The sequence below is a fragment of the Miniopterus natalensis genome, chromosome 2 (genome assembly GCF_054644295.1).
Source record: "Miniopterus natalensis isolate mMinNat1 chromosome 2, mMinNat1.hap1, whole genome shotgun sequence".
Classification (NCBI taxonomy): domain Eukaryota; kingdom Metazoa; phylum Chordata; class Mammalia; order Chiroptera; family Miniopteridae; genus Miniopterus; species Miniopterus natalensis.
This window is the reverse complement of record NC_142082.1, coordinates 131,249,830-131,269,538: the sequence shown is the minus strand read 5'-3', so window position 1 is coordinate 131,269,538 and position 19,709 is coordinate 131,249,830. Positions and strand designations below refer to the sequence as shown.

The following is a 19,709-nucleotide window of genomic DNA, read 5'->3' as shown; positions in this document are numbered from 1 at the left end:
AGAGTATTGGTCAGGTATTTTGTAGGATGCTTTTCTGTTGGCATTTTTGATGTTTTTCTCATAATTCAACTGTGGTGATGGGTTTTGGAGAGGAAGATCAAAGAAATAAAATGCCATTTTCATCATCTTTCAAGGGTATATACTATCACCATGACATCACTTTTGACCCTGTTTCCGTGGCTGAGGTAGTGTTTATTAGGTTTCCTCACTGTAAAACTACTCTTTCCCCCCTTTCCTTGTTCTTTGGAAGTACCTCGCTATGCACAGTCCACACTTAAGGAATGGAGAGTTATGCTCCCCATCTTGAGGACAGTATCTACATAAATTATTTGGAATTCTTCTGCGAGGGAGATTTGTGTCTTTTCTCTATTTAATTGATTAATCACTAATTTATATCAGTATGGACTCATGGATATTTATTTTACACTTTGGGTTATGATCCAGTAGTACTTTATTTTGTTGCTCGTACTGTTCCAGCTGTGGCTATCGGGAGCTCGGTCAGTTGGCGCTGAGTCCCTTTCACATGTCTCCATCCATGTAGGGTTTGTTTGTGTGTTGGTTTTTGTGAGCCCTTCCTTACTTTCTGGCACTACTTGATGCTCTAGGCTTGTCTTGTATATTTTCCGCCCCAGTCTTAGAATCAGTCATTTCTCCAAGGGGCCACGGTTTCTTTTGTTAGAGAACAGTATTAAAAACCAAGGTCTGGGTGCTGTTGTTCCATTGTAGTTCTTTCTTCACAAAACAGGGTGATGATGTAAATAACTTAAATAAGATTTTAATTTGCTCTTTAAAACCTTTGATGATTTACCGTGTAGTTTTAGACATCACTTCTTACAGTGGCTTTTAAAGTTGTGATCTGGCCCCTGTCTGCTTCTCTGACTTCATTCCTTGCCCTTCTGTTTTCCATTCACTTCTTTCTGGGCACATTATTGGCCTTTGTTTCCCCGTCCTCCTCCTGCCCCCCCTCCCTCCTATACCCTCTTCCCCTTTCCTTCTCCTTCATGCCAGGCTTGGGTTTTTGCCTTTGCCTTTTCTCTAGAATCTCTACCAAAGATTCCATTTTGCACCCATACTGAGTGTGGGCCGCTTCCTGTTCTTTAGGTGTCAGCTGAAATGTCACCTCCTCCTAAAGCGTATCCCTGACCACTTTATTTAACAGAGCTCTTCCACCCCCATCCCGGGAATGCTCTATCCCTTTGCTCTCTAGATTTTATTACAGAAGGCACTCTGTGTAAGCCTCTGTCTGAAATCATCTAATTTATATAGTTGTTTCCTATCTGACTCTCTTTCCCAGAATGGGAGCTCTGTTTTAGTATCCCTGAGCCTAAAACAGCACCTGCACATGGCCGGTGCTCAATACATACTTCTAATGGATGAATGGGAAAAAGAATCAATGACTTTTCTCATCCATTTGCCTTTGAAAGTTTGCCTTAGGCTGGGTTTTAATTGCTCCAACTAGAAATGCTAAATGTTTAAGTAAAATAATGAATTTAAGGTTCCTATGAAAATTAATTCCTATATTCAAATTAATTATTGAATTGTGTAATACTAAAATTCTCAAGGAAAATTCATCCCTATAACACTTTCCTGTGCTTTGACCATTATTAATTTTGTTCCCAAAAATCTGTGTGGGGTAGCAGATATTATTTTCCTTACTTTCCCCAAAAAGCCAAGAAACAACAACAAAAAACTGACAGTCCAATGGCTTTTTTCAGGGCTTTGTAGAAACAGAAAGTAGACTTACGACTGGAAATTAGATTTTTTTCTCCATGGTTTCTCCTTTCTTAATTTATGTTTTTCACTTTCTAATTTCATGTTGCTTCTTCTGTTTGTGTACAGTGAAATGAAGGGCTCTGGATAAACATATTATCTGGACAGTCAGAACATCTATTTTAACCTTAAGATTATTGACTAATGGTTTTTAAAATATAATGCTGTCTACATAATATTCTTCCATGTCTTACTAAATGGAATAATTAAAAAATTACTTTCATGACTTGTAGCTGTAACTATTAATACTAGTTATTAAACTGTGTTATAAAACAGTGGTACAGTTAGGCCCTACTGAGCTACATAGGGCTCTACTTGTCCCTTTAAGAATTCCTGTAGAGTCCTGTAAAGTGTAGAGGATAATCCTTCTTTATCTTTTCATCCCCATGGGCATCTTCAGAGGCAGTCAAGGTGTTTAGTCTTTGCCTTTACACTAGTCAACTCTGGATTTCTCTTGTTTGAGTTTCTTTTATTGTCTCTCTAAAATTTTAGATCTGCCAGTTATTGTGTCTGGCACTAACCTGCTAGCCACAAGTTCTGCTGTTCTATTTCTGATTACAACCTAGAGTAGAAGTGAAAATTTCCAGGGAAAATAGGCAAAACAAATATTGTGTGTAAAACTGATGTAGGGCAGTAAATTTTACTGCCTCCCAAGTTTGCCTCATCCCCAGAGAGTACATGACAAATATGTTCACAACACGAGTTGTGTAAGTGACCAGGCAAAACCATGGGAAATGTCCTCCCACAGCGACAGGGAGAGACAGAGAGCCCATTGACCAGAATCTTACGGTCTGCCTGCTGATGGTCTCTAGTAACTCACAGAAGCAGCTGCCCAAGGTCAGCAGGTAGGTAAAGCACTTTGGCAGAATACGGTTAAAAATAATGAGGGAGAATGGAGAAATCAGATATATTTAATACCTAAAATGGGTTCAAGTGTAGAGAAATCAGATATGTTTAGTACCTAAAATAGGTTAAAGAGCTGTAGACATTTTTATTTCCAGCTAATTTCTAAGTTTGGGGCTTTTATTGGAGATTCGAGGTTACTAAATACCTGACTGAAGAAGAAATGAAGTGTGGTAGTTGGCTAGGGCTGCCGTAACAAAGTACCACAGGCTGGGTGGCTTAAACAACAGAAATGCGTTGTCTCTCAATTCCGGAGCCCGGAAGGCTGAGATCAAGGTGTCAGAAGGGTTGGCTCCTTTTGAGGCCTTTCTCCTTGGCTTGTGGATGGCTGTCTTCTCTCTGTGTCTTCCCATGGTCTCCCTCTGTGTGTGCCTGCACCCTAATTTCCTTTTTTCGTAAGGACACCAGTCATATTGGATTAGGGCCCACTCGAATGACTTCATTTTAATTTAGTGACCTCTTTAAACCCCTGTTTTTCAAATATGGTCACATTCTGAGGTACTAGGGGTTAGAACTTCAACACACACATTTTGGGAGGACACGCTTCTGCTCATAACATAAAGGTGTACTCTATTCTTGTGAATACTGTTTCCTTTGGCGTTTTGAATTTATTTTTAATAGTTAAAGGAATTTTACTTTTAAAGCTTTATTCTCTCTAGAGATATAATATATACAAGAAATAATTGTTTTAAAGGAAACATATAATTAAGTACTATAAATCATACAGGCAGGAAATGATGTTGGAATTCAAAGAAGGCAGTTAGCAATACGTCCTAGAGAAGAGTCATGGAACCTGGGAGCCGAAAATGGCCCTAAGAATTACCTACGGGGTGTCCCAAAAACCTGTACACTCTTTAACAGCGGAGAGTTCAATTTTGAAAGTGAAATGTTTTTTAATAAACACTGCCTTTATAATGATTCAAAGTGTGTGTATACATTTCTTGGGAGACGCTGTATTTTTCAGTCTTGTTCACCTGTAGTTTCAAGTTCTACGGATGCACATTTCTGTGGTCTCACACTCACTTTTTCCTCTGTCCTCCTCGCTCCTTCATAATGGGAAATGCAGCAAAATTTAGGTAGCTTACCTCTCCATGGGATAGTTTTTGTGGAGCGACATTAATTTATTTCAGATGCCTCATATAACCTACCTTTGATTCAACTTCCCATCTGTTCCAGGTCCTGACATAGGCACTTTATAGCAACATCTCATTTAATCGACACAAAAATTGTAAAAGGTAGATAAATTACTCCCATTCTGTACTTAGTGAAACAGACTTGCAGTGGCAATTAACCTCTCTAAAGTCACATAGGGTGGAAAGTGGAGGACTTGTGGCTGGACTCTGGTCTGTCTCTCTCTACTGGCTGCCTCTTCCATGACTCTTACCTCAATATGAAATGCTTCCTAGACTGCTCTGCTGCATGAAGTCTCTGACATCTCAGGGTGAGCCCAGTGAAAGTGCCAGGGGCTGGTTAAAAGAAAAACAAGACAAAAAGCAGTACCAGCGGACGCACAAGCGTGAAAAAATTGGTAGATGCCTTATGGTAACCGAACCTGAAGGTTCTCATTACGGGGCTTCTGTGAGGCATCTTCAGGCAACACAGGAGGGACTTGGCTGCTCTTTTGCTCATGATTATCTTGATTTCTAAATTTCTGATTATTTTATTTTTGTTTCTCATTTAAAAAAAAGTAAGTGTGCAGTAAGTAGGCTTTTATTGGTATCTTCTCAGTTTTTAGTTGGAGTAGCTAATATGTTTTTAAATATTCAAATTGAGTTTTTTTCTTCCTGTGTATTTTTCTGCCTTTTGCATTTATATCATTACCATAAGCATATAACACAGAAACCTAAATTTTAGACACAATAAGTAGATAGTTCATAACCTAATGCTGCTATGGTAACAGTATCAGTTAAAGTATGCTGGGTTAAAAGTAACAGAAATAACCAAGTAAAAGTGGCCTAACAATGCCAGATTTGACTACCTCACAAAACTCAAAAGAAAGGCTATTCTGGAATGAATGGCATCAGAGGTCTGCGTTGGCATTTCTGTGATTTTCTTGGCCTTCCCCTCCTGGTCACAAGGTTACTACGGCAGTTCTAAGTGTCATATCCCTGCATATAAAAACTTCAGAGGCATGAAACAGGGAGAGAGTAGAAAAAGGCCTCATCCCGAAATCACCCCTTCCTTTTCATGGAGGAAGTATCCCCAGCAGACTTCCCTGTACCTCCTACTGCTCAACCCAGCTTACCTGCCTGTCCTTGAACCAGTCACTGGCAGAGGAGAGAAGGATTGCCACAGTGGGCTTAACCTACTGATGAGTTGTTCCTGGGGTGGACATATTGTTAGCACCCTTCAAAAATTGAGATTCTGGGCCCAGCCAGTGTGGCTCAGTTGGTTGAGTGCCATCCCATGTACCTGGAGGTCGCCAGTTCGATTCCCCGTCAGGGCACATCCCCAGGTTGCGGGCTCGATCCCCAGTCGGGGGCGTGCAGGAGGCAGCTGATCGATGTTGTTTCTCTCTCACTGATGTTTCTCTCTCTCCCTCCTTCTCTCTGAAATAAATAAAAACATATTTTTAAAAAATTGGAATTCTGTTAGGGAAAAGGTAGACTGGCCATTAGGTAGGCAACAAATAATGTTTGCCACAATTACTGAACTCTTTTAATATACTCAAATAGCCACATGAGCAAATGTAGAATGACAATTCTGATGAGTGCAAAGAAAGAGTGACTGGTGATCTAAAAGTGTAAATGAAAGGGACTTAATGTATTCTGGCCACTCTTCTTTAAAGAACTGATAATTAAGCTAATATGTGGAGAAAGTTTTAGGAGTTAAATAGGCAAAGGGGTCAAGGGATACTAGAGCGGGTGAGGGGGAGGCGGAGGGAGCTTTCCAGACAGAGGAATATATTATGTTTATGTAGTGAAAGGAGGCACATAAATATTCACGGCTATTATTACCAGCCTCTGGTCTGATGAAGGTCTTTGAATTATTTGTAGGGGTAAGAAGAAATACTTAGACTTATAAGTAGGATCCTGAAATACAGGAATTTCTGAAAATTTTTCATGCTTTAAGGGGACAACAGGACAGGTTATTTGACCCGGATTGTCCTAGAAATTTCCTGGTATGGAGTTGCCATATATAAGGGACTTATAGGCAAAAAAAATTAGTCTGTCTCTTCTCTTCCTTCCCTCTAATAATTTTCTGTAGCTAGAATCTTTAGTCGAATCAATTAAAAACAGTAAAAGCAGCCCCCACACTCCTACATATTGTTTGAAACATTTGGAACGCTGACTTTGTTTAACCTATAGTTCATACTCACACGATTCCCATTTCAAAAAACTTACCACAGTTGAACATGAAGCAAAAAACAGTGTTCTCTGAGATTTTGTGGGTTCCTCAGAAGACGACAAAATTTAAAAAATAATAAAATAAATAAAAACTGTAAAAAATATATTATTTTGTATTAGTTTCAAGTGTACAGTATAGAAAACCTTTTGACTTCAATACACAGAGCTTTCATGGATGCTGGGTTATTCCCTATAAACAGAGAACAGAAGTTTTATAAATTTGTCTAGGATTATACAACTCTAACCAGTGAGTAAAACTGCCCTCTTTTGAAACTCTGCAACTCTATTATCAGAATGTATATAGTATATATTATAATTATTTAAAAAGTAATAATACTTAAATTCTTCTAGCATCTACCCTTTATGGTTTTTTAAATTCGTAAAATCTTTGCAAGTTTCAAAATTTGGAAGTTTTAGTTTTACTCTTTTTTTAATGTGGCGATATTGTTACAACTGCTCTGACAAGACTCCAAAATAATCGTGGACTAAACATGGTAACAGTTGGGGTGTGTGTGTACCTGCTGCCCAGGGACTGGCCAAAGGCTGTTGCTCTACCAGCTTCTCTCTCATGACCTGTGAGATGTGCTTCAGCTGCTGGAATCACGTCTACATTGCAGCCCTGGGTAGAAGAGGGGAAGAAGGGGAGGAGTGCAGTCACTCCCTTTAGGGGTATAATTCAGATGTTCTGCACATCATTTCTGCTTGTATCCTTTTGACAAGAACTTGGTCACGTGATGACAATAGCTACAGGAGGGCTGGGAAAAATTGTCTTAACTAGGTAGCCGTGTGCCCATCTAAAACGCAGAGATTCCATTTCTAAAATAAAAAAGGGGAGAATAGAAGTTGGAAGACACAGTAATAGTCTATACTGTATTCACCATCTTTTGGCAGTTGTCAAAGGAACTGGTTGAATAGGTTTAAGTTTAAATGTAAGTACGTAATCAAGGGTTAAAATGGGTTTCTGTGGAGACAATTATATTTATGCATCTTATGCCCCATATAACCTTACTTTATGCATTTTTCACCTCCCTACTGTCTAGCATAATATACTACTGAAAATAAGCACATAAGAAATGTGTTTGGAATGAATGAACTCTTTGCCTCTCTTGCATAATCTGTATTGTGTGAATTCTTTCTTTCTTACTTGCCATTTGTTTTGTTCTTATCTATATTTACTTATTTTCTAAGAGGCTGTATGGATAAAGGTTAGTCCACAGTATATATGTAGGAATATTGTGTGCCTCTGTGTATATGAGTGTGTGTATGTGACATCTGAGAAACCTGAATTAACTTATGCCATAGAGCCAGTTTTCCCCACCTCTCAATCTGACAGTATTAACTTCTATTATTATTGTTTTATTATTAATAGCATAGTCGTATTTTTCAGTGCTTTGTTTGAAAATTCAAACAAATATAATACTCTTTTTTTTATAAATACTCTTTTTTAAAAATACTCTTTTTTTATATATAAAAAACGGATACCCAAGGTCATTAATTAGTTCATGAAGATGTTTTCTCTGCACTTTATGTATCTATTTTACACATTCACCAGCTATCCCTGGAGAAAATAAGATGGCCTGAGGCATGAAAACTTTCTGATATGATTTTTCATCTCTCAAGAGGCATTGATGAAGTTTTTGGCCACTGCATCTTGTGTTTGGCCTTCTGTCAATTTACAGATCCATCTGTTCATTTGTTCCCACTAAGGTTTTTAATAACTCTTAGATGCCAGATGCCTTGCTAAGTGTTGGGAACAGGAAGATGGACGAGACCCAGTCCGCAGCTCTCTGAGCTTTGTGTTAGTGCTCCACGGTGTGGGGGCTGCATGCCAGGCCCCGTACTGTGGAGTAACCCGGGTGTGAGCCAGGAGCCCCGGGAGGTGAGGGGGCAGGCAGGGTGCTGAGAGGATTGAAGTGAATCTTGACAGTGGAGTAAAAGTTTGTCAGCCATGAGCTGGGTGAAGGCTGAGGATACTGGGTGCAGGCTGAGAAACACCTTTCTCTCCCTCTTTCCGGGGGAGGGCCTCTTTTGTCGGTCCTTCCCTATCCCACTAGCCAGGCATCTGAATTTCAAGGCCGTCCAGTCCACCCCAGTCTCGTCCATGGGGGAACCTCTGGCCTCTGGAGCGCTCAGCTCCCCACTCTTGCAGGGGGGTTTGAGTTAAGATTCCTCTGAGCAGGAACACAGAAGAGTAGGGAAAGCATATTGCCCTGCCCTGTCCTCTTTGTTCCCTCTTCCTTCTGCCTTAAGGTCCACGCGTCCCCTTTCACGTCATAGCCTCTGGCTACCCCTTGGGCTGGACGGTCACGCACCAGTTAGCACACCTGACCTGAGAAAAGGGCCCACAGAGGCCGAGGAAGCTGGCTCAGAGCCATTTGGGTGGGGAACGCTGGGGAACCGAGTACTTGGAGAGGGGGGCGCGGCCAGAGGAAGGCCGGAGCAGAGGCTTTTTGCTCACTTGCAAGGGTAGCACTTCCCAGTACACACACGTGTGAACATGCACACACACCGTTCAAGCACCTGTACCTAAGAGCTGTACAAAACGGCATATATTCTCCGTATGTGGAGTGCATTCTGTCTTCTTTTCTGTTGCATTTCACTTTTTAAAAAAATACGAGTTGTAATATGCTGAATTGATTTTATAATCCACTAATGGGTCAGCTTGTGGCCCAAGTTTGAAAAAAACTGCTCCGGTTGTGGGGGTGGTAGTACTGTGATCAGACTGATGTTTTGGAAACATCTGGCAGCTGATTAGATGATGGATTGAAAAGGAGGGGGGACTGGGTTGTGAGATTTTTGAGTCAAAGATAGGCCCAAAGATGGTTAGCGTGAGGACAGAGAGGAGGGAAAGGTCGTAGAATCAACAGGTCTTGGTGGCTAATGAGAGATTAGGGTGCAGAAGAAAACTAGAATAACATAATTTCCAACTTAAGTGATAGGGAAGTTAGCAGGAGAATTATATTTGAGGGAAAAGAAAATGAATTTAGCTTAGTAATGTTGCATTTGAGGTTGCAGTGTGACCTACAGGCAGTACTGTGTGCTAGTTTGAGAGAGGTTTGGTAAAGCGGGGCCCCTAACAGGGCCTTCGGAGTTAGCACTAGGAAGACACTGATAAACCTTAGTTAGCAAGGGCAGATCATAGCGGTTCAAAGAGTGACTGTCGGGAAAGGAAGACATGCAACATAGGATATAGTCCGTCCTTTCAATAAACTGGATTATAAAGTCAGAAAGAGGGAGGACAGGAGCAGGGCATAGATTTGAAGGAAGGCTTCTAATTGGTTTGGGGGGCACTTCTAAGAAAAAGAGAGGAGGAACCTGTGGAGACCAAGATACTGAAGACATGGCAGAGAGAGGAGTAGTTGATGCAGCCTGTCTTCAGGGAGATGAGAGAATGCATTTTAGGACATAAGCAGGAGGGAACCTTAGATGAAAAGAGGAACCTGCAGGTAAGAAGGAGATAAAGATGTGTGTGGAGGCAGAAGTTTCCCTCAACAGGCATTTGTCGAGTACAAGCAGCAGACTCTATGTAGCACTGTGTAGGTGCCGTGGCTACAAAGGCTCAGAGGACATAGTCTGGTAAGACAGGCAAGGAAACCAGCAGGACAGGGCGTGACCAGTGTCGCCTAGAGTGATGCTCAGGGATGCGGAGGCAAAGGGGCCTGCGCACAGCCTTCCAGAACAGGACGAGGCCTGAAAGTGGGCTTGCTTCTGAAATAGAGGTTAGGGACGTCCAAGAGAGGGACTGAGATGCAGACGGGGGGCCCTGGATGACCGTGGTGGTCATCGATAGCCATGGTTATAATAATAACAACTTTTTGTTCTTGCAATTACTGACTTTGTTTAAGCCTCAGGTGAAACTTTACTTGGGAATACTTGAGAAAATAAATTTTTATGACCCAAGAGGCTGCTTCTGGCTTATCTTCTTCCCCCTCCCCCTTGGATGACTTCTCTCGGTGCTAATTTAAGTAAAGAAAGCCACCGCTTCCAAAAGTGCTTTGGTACCCTGGCATGATTTCAAAGAAATCTCCTTTCCCACTTAGTTAACTACATTTCCCCAGGAAAAAAAAAGTCTTCTCTGTCCATGTAACATCCTTTGACAGGACTCCTGCTGGCCGGTTCTTGTATCTTGGGGTGGCAGCTGTGAACATATATACTATTGATTGTTAATGTGTGATATAAACCCGACTGGAGCATGCCCACTAATTGGTTTGAGAGCTAGATATAGACAATGCTGTCTTAGAGGAGCTTGTGTAGATAGGCCTAGTCTCAGGGTTAATTCTGCTTGACAGCACATCAGCAGCATCTCGAGAGTAATTACCTAACAGAAGTTTTCCCACAGCTGAACCGAGAGCTTCAAAGGCTCCTGAATTTACAACCAGTATTAACCTGTATCTGAAACATAATGTTCCCACAAGGGCTCAGATTTTTTTCTTCTACTTATTAAACATGTGGGGTTACTAGGTTCATTTACTCTGTGAAGAACTTAGTGAAAAATTAGTTGGTGTTGAATAATTAAAAATCTTTAATAATAAGTCAAGAGGAGAGTTTTAAATTTGTGTGTGTGTTTTATTGCTTTATTACTGAAACAAGTTAATCTGCAGAGACTGGGTGCTTTTTTTAAAAAAACATAATTTACCTCCTTTCTCTCAAAAACAAGCTAAAAAGTTAATATCTTTTCCATACTGTGCTTATCTCTACAGATATGTGCATGTTTAGGGGACCTAGGGTACTGCATGCATTTAAAATGGTTAAAATAAATCTATATTTACATTTTAAAAGCTCTTTTACTTGTTGACCATTGTACTGAAATCTGTAACTGTTGCATCTACCCCCCAGCCCTCCCCATAAAATAACAGTTATTCTTTAACAAGCAATTTTTATATTGTAAAAAAATGTCTTTCCCTTTGCAGGTCAGAAACCAAATTTGACTCTGGTTCAGGTATGTTTACATTAATAATGTTGTTCTGAGTATATTTTATTTACATTATTCTCTGAGGAGTGATTCATCAGATCAAGAACCATTTTGATTTTAAACAGACGAGGCAGTCTCTTTTCAAAACATGAACCCCGCCTCAAAGCAGGGCTCTTAGCTGCTTGGAATCCTAGCTTGAGGTGTTCACTCTGGGATTCTTGATAGTTCTGCAATAAGCATTAAATGCTCTCTATCTGCAGTTTTATTTTAAAAGCAGAGCTGGGGGTTGTACATAATAGTTGCTCAAAATAGAATAGTAGTCTCTTAGTGGACAGAGTATCCTAAATAATTAGAAGATTCTCTGCAAGTGACTTGTCATCAAATGTGGGCAATAGATACATCAAATCCAGCAAACTATAAAGAGTTTTAGCCAGTAGAAATAGATATTTGAGTGTGACTTGTTATTTTTCAATTGTTTTGTTGGGGGAGGGTAATGGAAAACTAAGGTCACTTTAAGCCATTATTTTGTATCTATCAAGACAAAATATACATTCTCACAAACAGTGGCATATCAGCCTCATTATTAGGTGTTTTCTTCTCATTAAGCATGAATGTAGCCATATAATCCTTATGTTTGACTGTCTCTATGTCACTTGCTGAGGTTTGTGAGCTTCAGAGTTTCTGATGGTGTTTACAATTAAGGCACAAAAATGGCTTCATGTATGTGCAAAGGAATTATGCTCTTTAGTGAACTGTTAATAGACAAATAAACATTAATTTTCCATTCCAGGAGAAATAATATACACAGAAAAATATATAACTTATTGAATTTAAAAGTAACATTCCTATTCTGGTTTGAGTTCCATTGTGTTTTAACTTTAAAGAAAGTTTTTGTTTATTATGTTTACAAAGGAACCAAGACTTATATATACATTTTTTGATAGTGGTGTTAAGGAATCAACATACTTTTTTTCTTCAAAAGCTTATTCTTTCTTTCGTTGCATAGATGTATGAATTTCTCCAACTTGGTGAGACTTTAAATACGAAGTCTGTACATTTGAGTTAATAATTTCAAATAACTTGATAACTGGGATTCCAGAAATCTTTCCATCTGTGTGTTCTTGGGCTTCTGAATCACATGTGATGTTGATAGTATAAAATAAGCATTTCTGGTTTATAGTATTGACTATACAGAAACTAAAGACATGGTGGGTTGTATCAACTATTTAGCTATTTTATTTATTTATAGGAGGTGACTCAAAATAGGGTGAAAAATCTTTGTCATTTTTACTAGTTAAAATCTTTAAGTATAGTAAACATAAGTGAATAAAATTGATGAAGAATGAATTTTTACATAAAACTGAATGTCTTTTTATCATTGCCAGTCAGTCACCAAATATTTATTAAGAACCCAGTTTGTTATGATCTGATTTAATTCCCAAAACATCAAGTCAGAAACTGGTTTTAGGCTCTAGGATCTGGAATATAGCTTTTAAATATGAAAAAGCCCACCAGGATCATTTTGAAGGTAAAACCTGGAAATGGCGTACAAAACTGAAATATTAGGCAGCTATTGTCAAAGTCAGAAAATTTATGTTAAATTTTCAAATCCAAATTTAAGTGTGCTGCTAAATTCCTGTAGTGAAGGTTAGTATTTATTCTGAAAATAGTTATAACATCTGTACAGACACACATCTTTCACTCTTGTGACCAAAGATTTTGTTCATGATTCTTATTTTTTTCAAGCCCTAATTTTTTTTAATGTCTATCATGGACAACATCTGCATGTCTGAAAACTATAAAGTTCTGTACTGTGAGAAATCTTATGGTGAATACTGATTAAAAGTTTTGTTTTTTTTTAAATTTTGAATTTAAATATGTTGTGGAAAGAATTTAGGTGGTTTCAAATTAAGAAACAGATAATTATTTTTTCTTATAAACTCTTAGTTTATTTGAATGAGGAAATCATGACAAAGGAAGTTAGAAATGCAGTCTTTGGCATTCTATATCATGCAAATTTTGGTAGAAATAAGGTAGCATATTGGAACAATTAAATGTATGACTTTAATAGGTTCAGATTCTCTATTGTTCATCAAATACAGAAAGTAAACCACTCTGTTTAATGTTATATACAGCTGTAACAGTGTTCCTGACAAAGTACGATTTTTAAATGAAGGAAGATGCGATCTTACTAAGGGAAAAAAACCCTTAAAAATAAATGCTATGGTCAGTGACTAGCCATGAAGGAAAGTATTTCAAAGTAAAATTACACACACACACACACACACACACACACACACACAGTTTTTTTTCTTTTCAAGTAAAGAATCCAACTTATACAGAGCTTATTGCACATTTGTAGTTTGTGTAAATGAGTTTCAGGCTGTGGAGTCAGATTCAGGAGGAAGGAAGGAGGGTTTTCCTTGTCAGCAAATGGTAAAGAATCTCAGTTGTTGAATATATACCAAAATGACCAACCTAGAAAGTGATTTAAATTTTTCTCATTAAAATTGTGTCAGTTTTTTTCTTCAAAAGCAAATCCATAGATAACTTTATTTTTTTGTTTCAAAAATTTTCATAATGAAAAATATCAACTATATATATAAGTAGAAGGTATAGTATAATGAGCACGTACATGTCTATCAGATTTCACTGCTGTTGACAATTTACCATATTTGTTTCACTTCTCTTTCTTTTGCTTGACATATTTTAAAGTAAAATGCATACATTTCATGTGATTTTTTAAAACCTGGAAATTATAGATTGTCTTGATTTATTGAAAGAGATCAATTAATTTTTTGAGTTTTTTTTCCTATCTCCGAAATTTGGGTCACATACAAATTCTTATGGAAGGATTTCCATATTCAGTTGAAGAGATGAAACTTTGCCCTGGCCTGTGTGGCTCAGTTGGTTGGGCATTGCCCTGTGCACCTAAAGGCTGCTGGCTCAATTCTAGGCCAGGGCACATGCCCAGGTTGCAGGCTTGATTCCCGAGGGGGTGTGTAGGAAGCAGCCAATCAATGTTATGTTCTCACATCGATGTTTCTCTCTCCCCCCTCCCCCCTCTCCTTTCCCCTCTCTCTAAAAAATAAAAATAAAAAAAATTAATAAAAATATTTAAGTATATAAATAAATAAAGAGATGAGAGTTCTGTTTGTTGTGAAGGTTAAGAAAACCTTAACCAGAGGCAGAGATTTTATGACCTGAGAACCCAAGGGATGTTCTATCCTTGATTAATTTGATTTTAACTTTAGCTGCCATCTAGCTGTGCCCTCCATGAACTACTGAGTTATATACTGATTAAACTCCATTTCTGTTGGTTTAGTATAACTCAATCAATTATCTGAAGTTTTTGGCTTTGCCAGTTGAGAGCAATCTTTCTAAAGGAGTTTTTAAAAGGTTTCCATTTGAATACTGTCTCCTAGTTGATGCATTAGTGTTGCTTCCCTACGAGTGTGTGTAGCTGGTGATTTTACTAATAGAGTAAAACAGACTTCCTTTTATGTTCAGAAGTAGCAAGAGCTGTGCTCTTCTCCCCGCCTCCCAAGAAGGGAAGTTAGTTGATGCTGGAGGAAGCAGAGCATTGAGTTTAACATAGTGATTAAACATGAAAGCCATATATCAAATCTCAGGAGAAACACGCTTTTGAAAGAAGCAGGGAACTGTGGAGCATATTGCATGATAGGCTATGTAAACAGAGCCCCGGAGGTCAGGGTGTGGATGCAAACCAATTAAATAAAGAACTTACTGGCTTTGCTTTCTATCATTTGGATGGGGAGGATCACAAGTTAACTCGCACAGGGTTGAAGTGTAAACTTTGCTTGAATAAGCTAGGCACCTTTGGAAACTTCATTAACTCTTTCAATTCACTAACAAGTTTTGTTTTTTAATTTAAAGTCTCTAGGAAGTTAAAAACAAAAACCAAAATGTGCTCTGCTGCCCCTTCTGTACATACCTCTCAGCAAAGGTGCTCGTGATGAGCAGACTGGGAGAGAAAGCAGGGGACGAGCTGCCGAAAGGACCAGAGCCGCAGCGTAGTCAGGTTTCAAGAACACGCACATGTCTCTTAGAAACGACCCATTTGGAAAAGCAGAGCTCTTGCAGAATAACTGGAAAAAGATGTTTTTCTCTTCTGAATTCTGAGTATGAGAGAAAGATATAGTTGGAATTTACTAGTCACTACATAACATCAGGATATTGTTATTTCTCTTCTATTAAAATACGATAGTTTTCTGACCAAGAAAAACCTGAAGCCTATAACTGTATGCTCAGGTCTGCCCAGTGTCTAATTCTGTCGTCCTAACCTTCTCAGGTAATGTCTGGGTGAGAAAATGAAATACCAAGTTAAATGGTATAGTTTTATTGTCCATAAACATTCAAAACAAAGATTCCCCCCCCCGAGCCAACAGGCCTCTACAGAGTATGCTGCACACACATAGCACAGAGTAGAGTCCTGTCGGCTCAGAAAGTGGATGAGCTTACGTTCCGTGCTTGTCGAATCTGGGCTGCTTGGAATAGGTGTACTAAGGAAACAGACTCAGAGTGTACCAACGGGAAGGTATAACATTTCATGAAAGCAAATTGTGAAGGATTAAGAAACCTAATGAGCAAGATTTAGTGTGGAGAGTGGGGGAGGGAGCTCACTATTAAATAGAGCCCAAGAGTGTAAAGGTTAGTAGATCCTAAAAGACACCGTAATAAAAGGCACCACAGAATATAATTATCCTGAAGGGGGGGAAAACCCTCCGAGGAACAAAAAGCAGCTAGTGTCGCTTTTAAGATCTGTAGTTAAAAAGGAATCTACGCTGGGGTAAGGAAATCAAAGAATAGAATCAGTTAAAGCTGGAGGCAAAAACGTAAGGGCAGTGACAAAGCAGGCTAACAGTGCTGGCCACTAAGTTGAAGGGAAGTGTGGAATTTGAATATAATAGAACTAGAGTTTTTTTGAAAGTTTGTAAGTAAATGAGACAATCTACCGAATACAGTAAGCCTTTCTCAGGAAATAGTTATAAGGAAAACATCTTCAGATCTTATAAATGTGAGACTATGTTGCCAATACTTTTTAATTGCTACGAATCAGTTTTGTCATTTTAAACTTAATTGTGAAGAGCAAGGAAAAAGAAATCTTTATAAGAATATAGAAATCTGCCGTTGGGCATCATTCACTAATTGAAACGACTGTTTATCCATTAATTCAACATGTTATTTGTTAAGGAATACTGTATGCCGGATGCAGAGCTTATAGCTGTGAACAGGGTAGATAAAGTCCTCCTCTTGTGGAATTTCACAGCTAGTTGGTTCATTATATAAATTCACATGGATTTCTTAGCATATTTAGCTCAGAAGGACTAACAAGGTTAAATTTAGGTCCAGATGGTGAATTAAATCTTGATATTTAAACATAAACGAATATATTTTAGACTTTGACAAATTCACCTTTCTTTACTTTATTCAAAGCACACCACTTGTTTCCCACCTTGACTTTTAAGAGAGTGGCCCAATAATGCTAATGATTAGTGAGTAGTTTTTCTGTACCTTTTAATAAGGAATGACAGTTCATATATGATTATCATTAAGAGAGGTTATCTTAGAACAGGGGCAGAGGTGTGCGAGTACCGTTGTTCTCTTCTCTTCTCTTCTCTTCTCTTCTCATTCATTCATTCATTCATTCATTCATTCATTCATTCACTTATTCTTTTACTGGATCCTGTTCAAGGTTGGCCTGAAAAATCAGGCAACCTTCTCTGTAAACAATCTTACTGGATTGTGAAAAAACAAGTAGAGGGGACAAAGCCCTTCATCTCCTTTTAAAAACAGTTAAAGACCAGGAAGCAACAAGGCATAGTGGCTAAGTGCAGAGGTTTTGGATCAGATCTAAAGGAAGTCCCTCCTTCCTTCTAATAATTTTAAATTGCTTTTCTTTGATTTCATGGGTACCATTATGTCACAAACTTTAAATTTTGTATATTTTTCCTTCTAATTTAGAATTAGAGCATTTAAAGCTGTGATTTTCTCCATTAAAGCTTTAGCTGAATCCCAGAGATTTTTTTAAACATTGTATTTTAAATAGTGGCAGATTTGATTTTCTTTTGGACACATGATTATTTGGAAAAGTGTCCAAATTTTTCTACTTTCTACTTTTGTTAGTAATTTTCAGCTGCATTGTTTGGTGGTCAAAGAATGTGGCCTTACTGCTTTCTAGCAAGCCTATTATTCACTATTAAAGTTGTTTTTTTAACCTAATATGTGTATTTAATTTTTGTAACTCTTCTGTGGGTGATTTGAAAACTATATTATATTCTCTGCAATGTAAAGGGTTTGATGCATATTTACTGATCCATGATTTATACAATCATTTATTGGTTTCTGTTTTATCTGACTACAACTGAGAGAGGAGAGATAGTCTGTCAATCAGTATTTTTTTTTTAACCTGAATCTACCTCTGCGGGTACTACCATCCCTGTGTTGTCAGCTCCACGTACTCTCTGTCTTCCGGCACTAACCTTCTTGCCTGGGTCCTGCATTGCCCTTGTCTTCTTGTGGTGAGCGTTACTCCACGTCAGTGCTCATGGGAATGAAGGCTGCTCAAAATAGGAAGCTTATGTTCCAATGCCTGTTTTCTCCACTTAGCATCCGCCCCTATTCCTCCATCTGTCTGGCAAGTTTCTACTTCTCTTTTAAGGCTCTGCTCAAGCACCGCCCCTTCAAATAAATAGAGTCTTCCTTAACGCCTTCCCAGCAGTTACTCATTCCTTCCTCCATGCTAACATTGGACCTTATACTTAAACTTTTTATGGCATTTATCATCTGCTATAATTATTTGTGTGGATTTCTTCTTTCTTTCCAAGTCTGTGACTTTCTTTTTGTTGTTGTTAATCCACACTTGAGAATATTTTTATCATTGATTTTGAGAGACAGTGAAGGAGGGGTTCAGAGGAGAGAAAGAGAGGGGGGAGAGAGAAACATCGATGTGAGAGAGACACATCAATAGGTTGCCTCCTGCACGTGCCTACTGGGGGCCAGGAATTGAACCTGAAACCCAGGCACTTGCCCTTGACTGGGAATCAAACCTATGACCCTTTGGTGCCTGGGCCGATGCTTTAACCACTGAGAACACCAGCCAGGGTGCAAGTCTGTGAGTTTCTTGACAGCAAGAACCATGTCTTACTCACCTTTATAACTTTGGTATCTGATTTGAAATAGTCAGTAAACAAGAATTCCATGAGTTTGGGAATCTTTGTCTGTTCTGTCCCCCAATTGTGATAGAAATGCTTAACTAACAACTAAGGATTTAGTCTCCCTTTTCATAGTGTAGAGTTATTGTTGCGAAGTAGCTAGCTGGCTGGGGATTACAATTTCCAGCCTCTCTGTATCTGTGAGGGGACATATGACTAATTCTCCCAGTAGAGTCTGTGTCATTTCTGGGCAAATGGGATTAAATATCCACTATGCTTCCCCACATTTCTGTTCCTCTTCTGAGGTTACATTAGAGGTAAGTGTTGAACATGATGGCATCAAAATACGGAAGGAGACTGGATCCTGAGTCATACTTGGAAGAGATCCACTCAGGAGAGCCCTCCATCCAAGAACACTTCATTAGGTTTTATAGAGAGAGGGAAATAAACATTTATTGCAATAAGCCACTGAGATTGTGCCATTGTTTATTATGGCAGCTAGTGTTACATAGCCTAATTAGCCCAGGGTCTAGACTACTCCCTGGCAGATAGTTGGTACTCATTGATTATTGCTGGATAAATGACAAAATTAACAGCTAGGGATTACGTTATCTAACCTGAAGATGATTCTTTAAACTGAGGATCATACAAATATAGTATATTATATACTATGTAATTACCACGCCTATCAGAGATTATCACAATAATACAGCATAACACGACACCTCAAAAAGCATTGATTTATTCCTGGCCGGTGTGGCTCAGTTGGTTGAGCATCGCCCCATGCACCAAGAGTTCGCTGGTTTGATTCCCTGGTCAGGGCACATGCCCAGGTTTTGGGCTCAATCTCTAGTAGGGGGCATGCAGGAGGCAAGGCAGCTGACCGATGTTTCTCCCTCATTAATGTTTCTCTGTCTCCCTCTCCCTTCCTCTCTCCCTAAAATCAATAAAAACACAGTATACTTTAAAAAAAGCAAAAAGCAGTGACTTAGCTCTGGTCGCATAGTTCAGTTAGTTTGAGCTTCATCCCTATGCGCCAAGGTTGCGGTTCGATCCCTGGTCAAGGGACATACAAGAATCAACCAATGAATGCATAAATAAGTGGAATAACAAAACAATGTCTCTCTCTCTCTGTCTCTCCCAAATAAAAAAATAAGCAGTGACTTAAAACAATAATAATTTATTCATCTACACATCTCTGGGTTGGTTGGGAGTTGGCTGATATAAACTGGTTACAGGTTGGGTCCAGGTTTGCTCTACGAGTCTTGTCATTGATGATAAAAGAGAATAGTGCAAGCCCAGCTACGCAAGTCTCTGCATCACGTCTAGTCTGCTAGCATCCCAAGGGCAAGCAAGTAACATGGCCAAGTCCAGAGTAAAGGAGTGGAGAAAGGACTGCTGAGTCACATGGTAAAGGGTGTACGATAGGAAGGAGAGAATAGGAGCCAATAATTGATTCTACAACATTAGAATATTGTACACTTAGATCACTTACTTAGTACAAATATTTATAGAGTTAGAGTGATTATATTTTTTAAAGTGGGTGCAGTCCCTTTTCTGTAATTGCATTATTTGGTAACCTGATTTCAGAGGTGATATTAA

The 19,709-nt window shown here is 38.9% G+C and overlaps 1 protein-coding gene across 1 annotated transcript in view; it reads left to right on the top strand.

The window, feature by feature from the left end:
* Positions 1–19,709, top strand: part of MSRB3 (methionine sulfoxide reductase B3) — a 146,404-nt gene that overhangs the window by 71,628 nt on the left and 55,067 nt on the right. Inside the window, exon 5 of the mRNA XM_087814562.1 lies at positions 10,931–10,959. Within this exon, the coding sequence (XP_087670688.1) occupies positions 10,931–10,959 (29 nt within the window). The remainder of the gene's footprint in view (positions 1–10,930; positions 10,960–19,709) is intronic.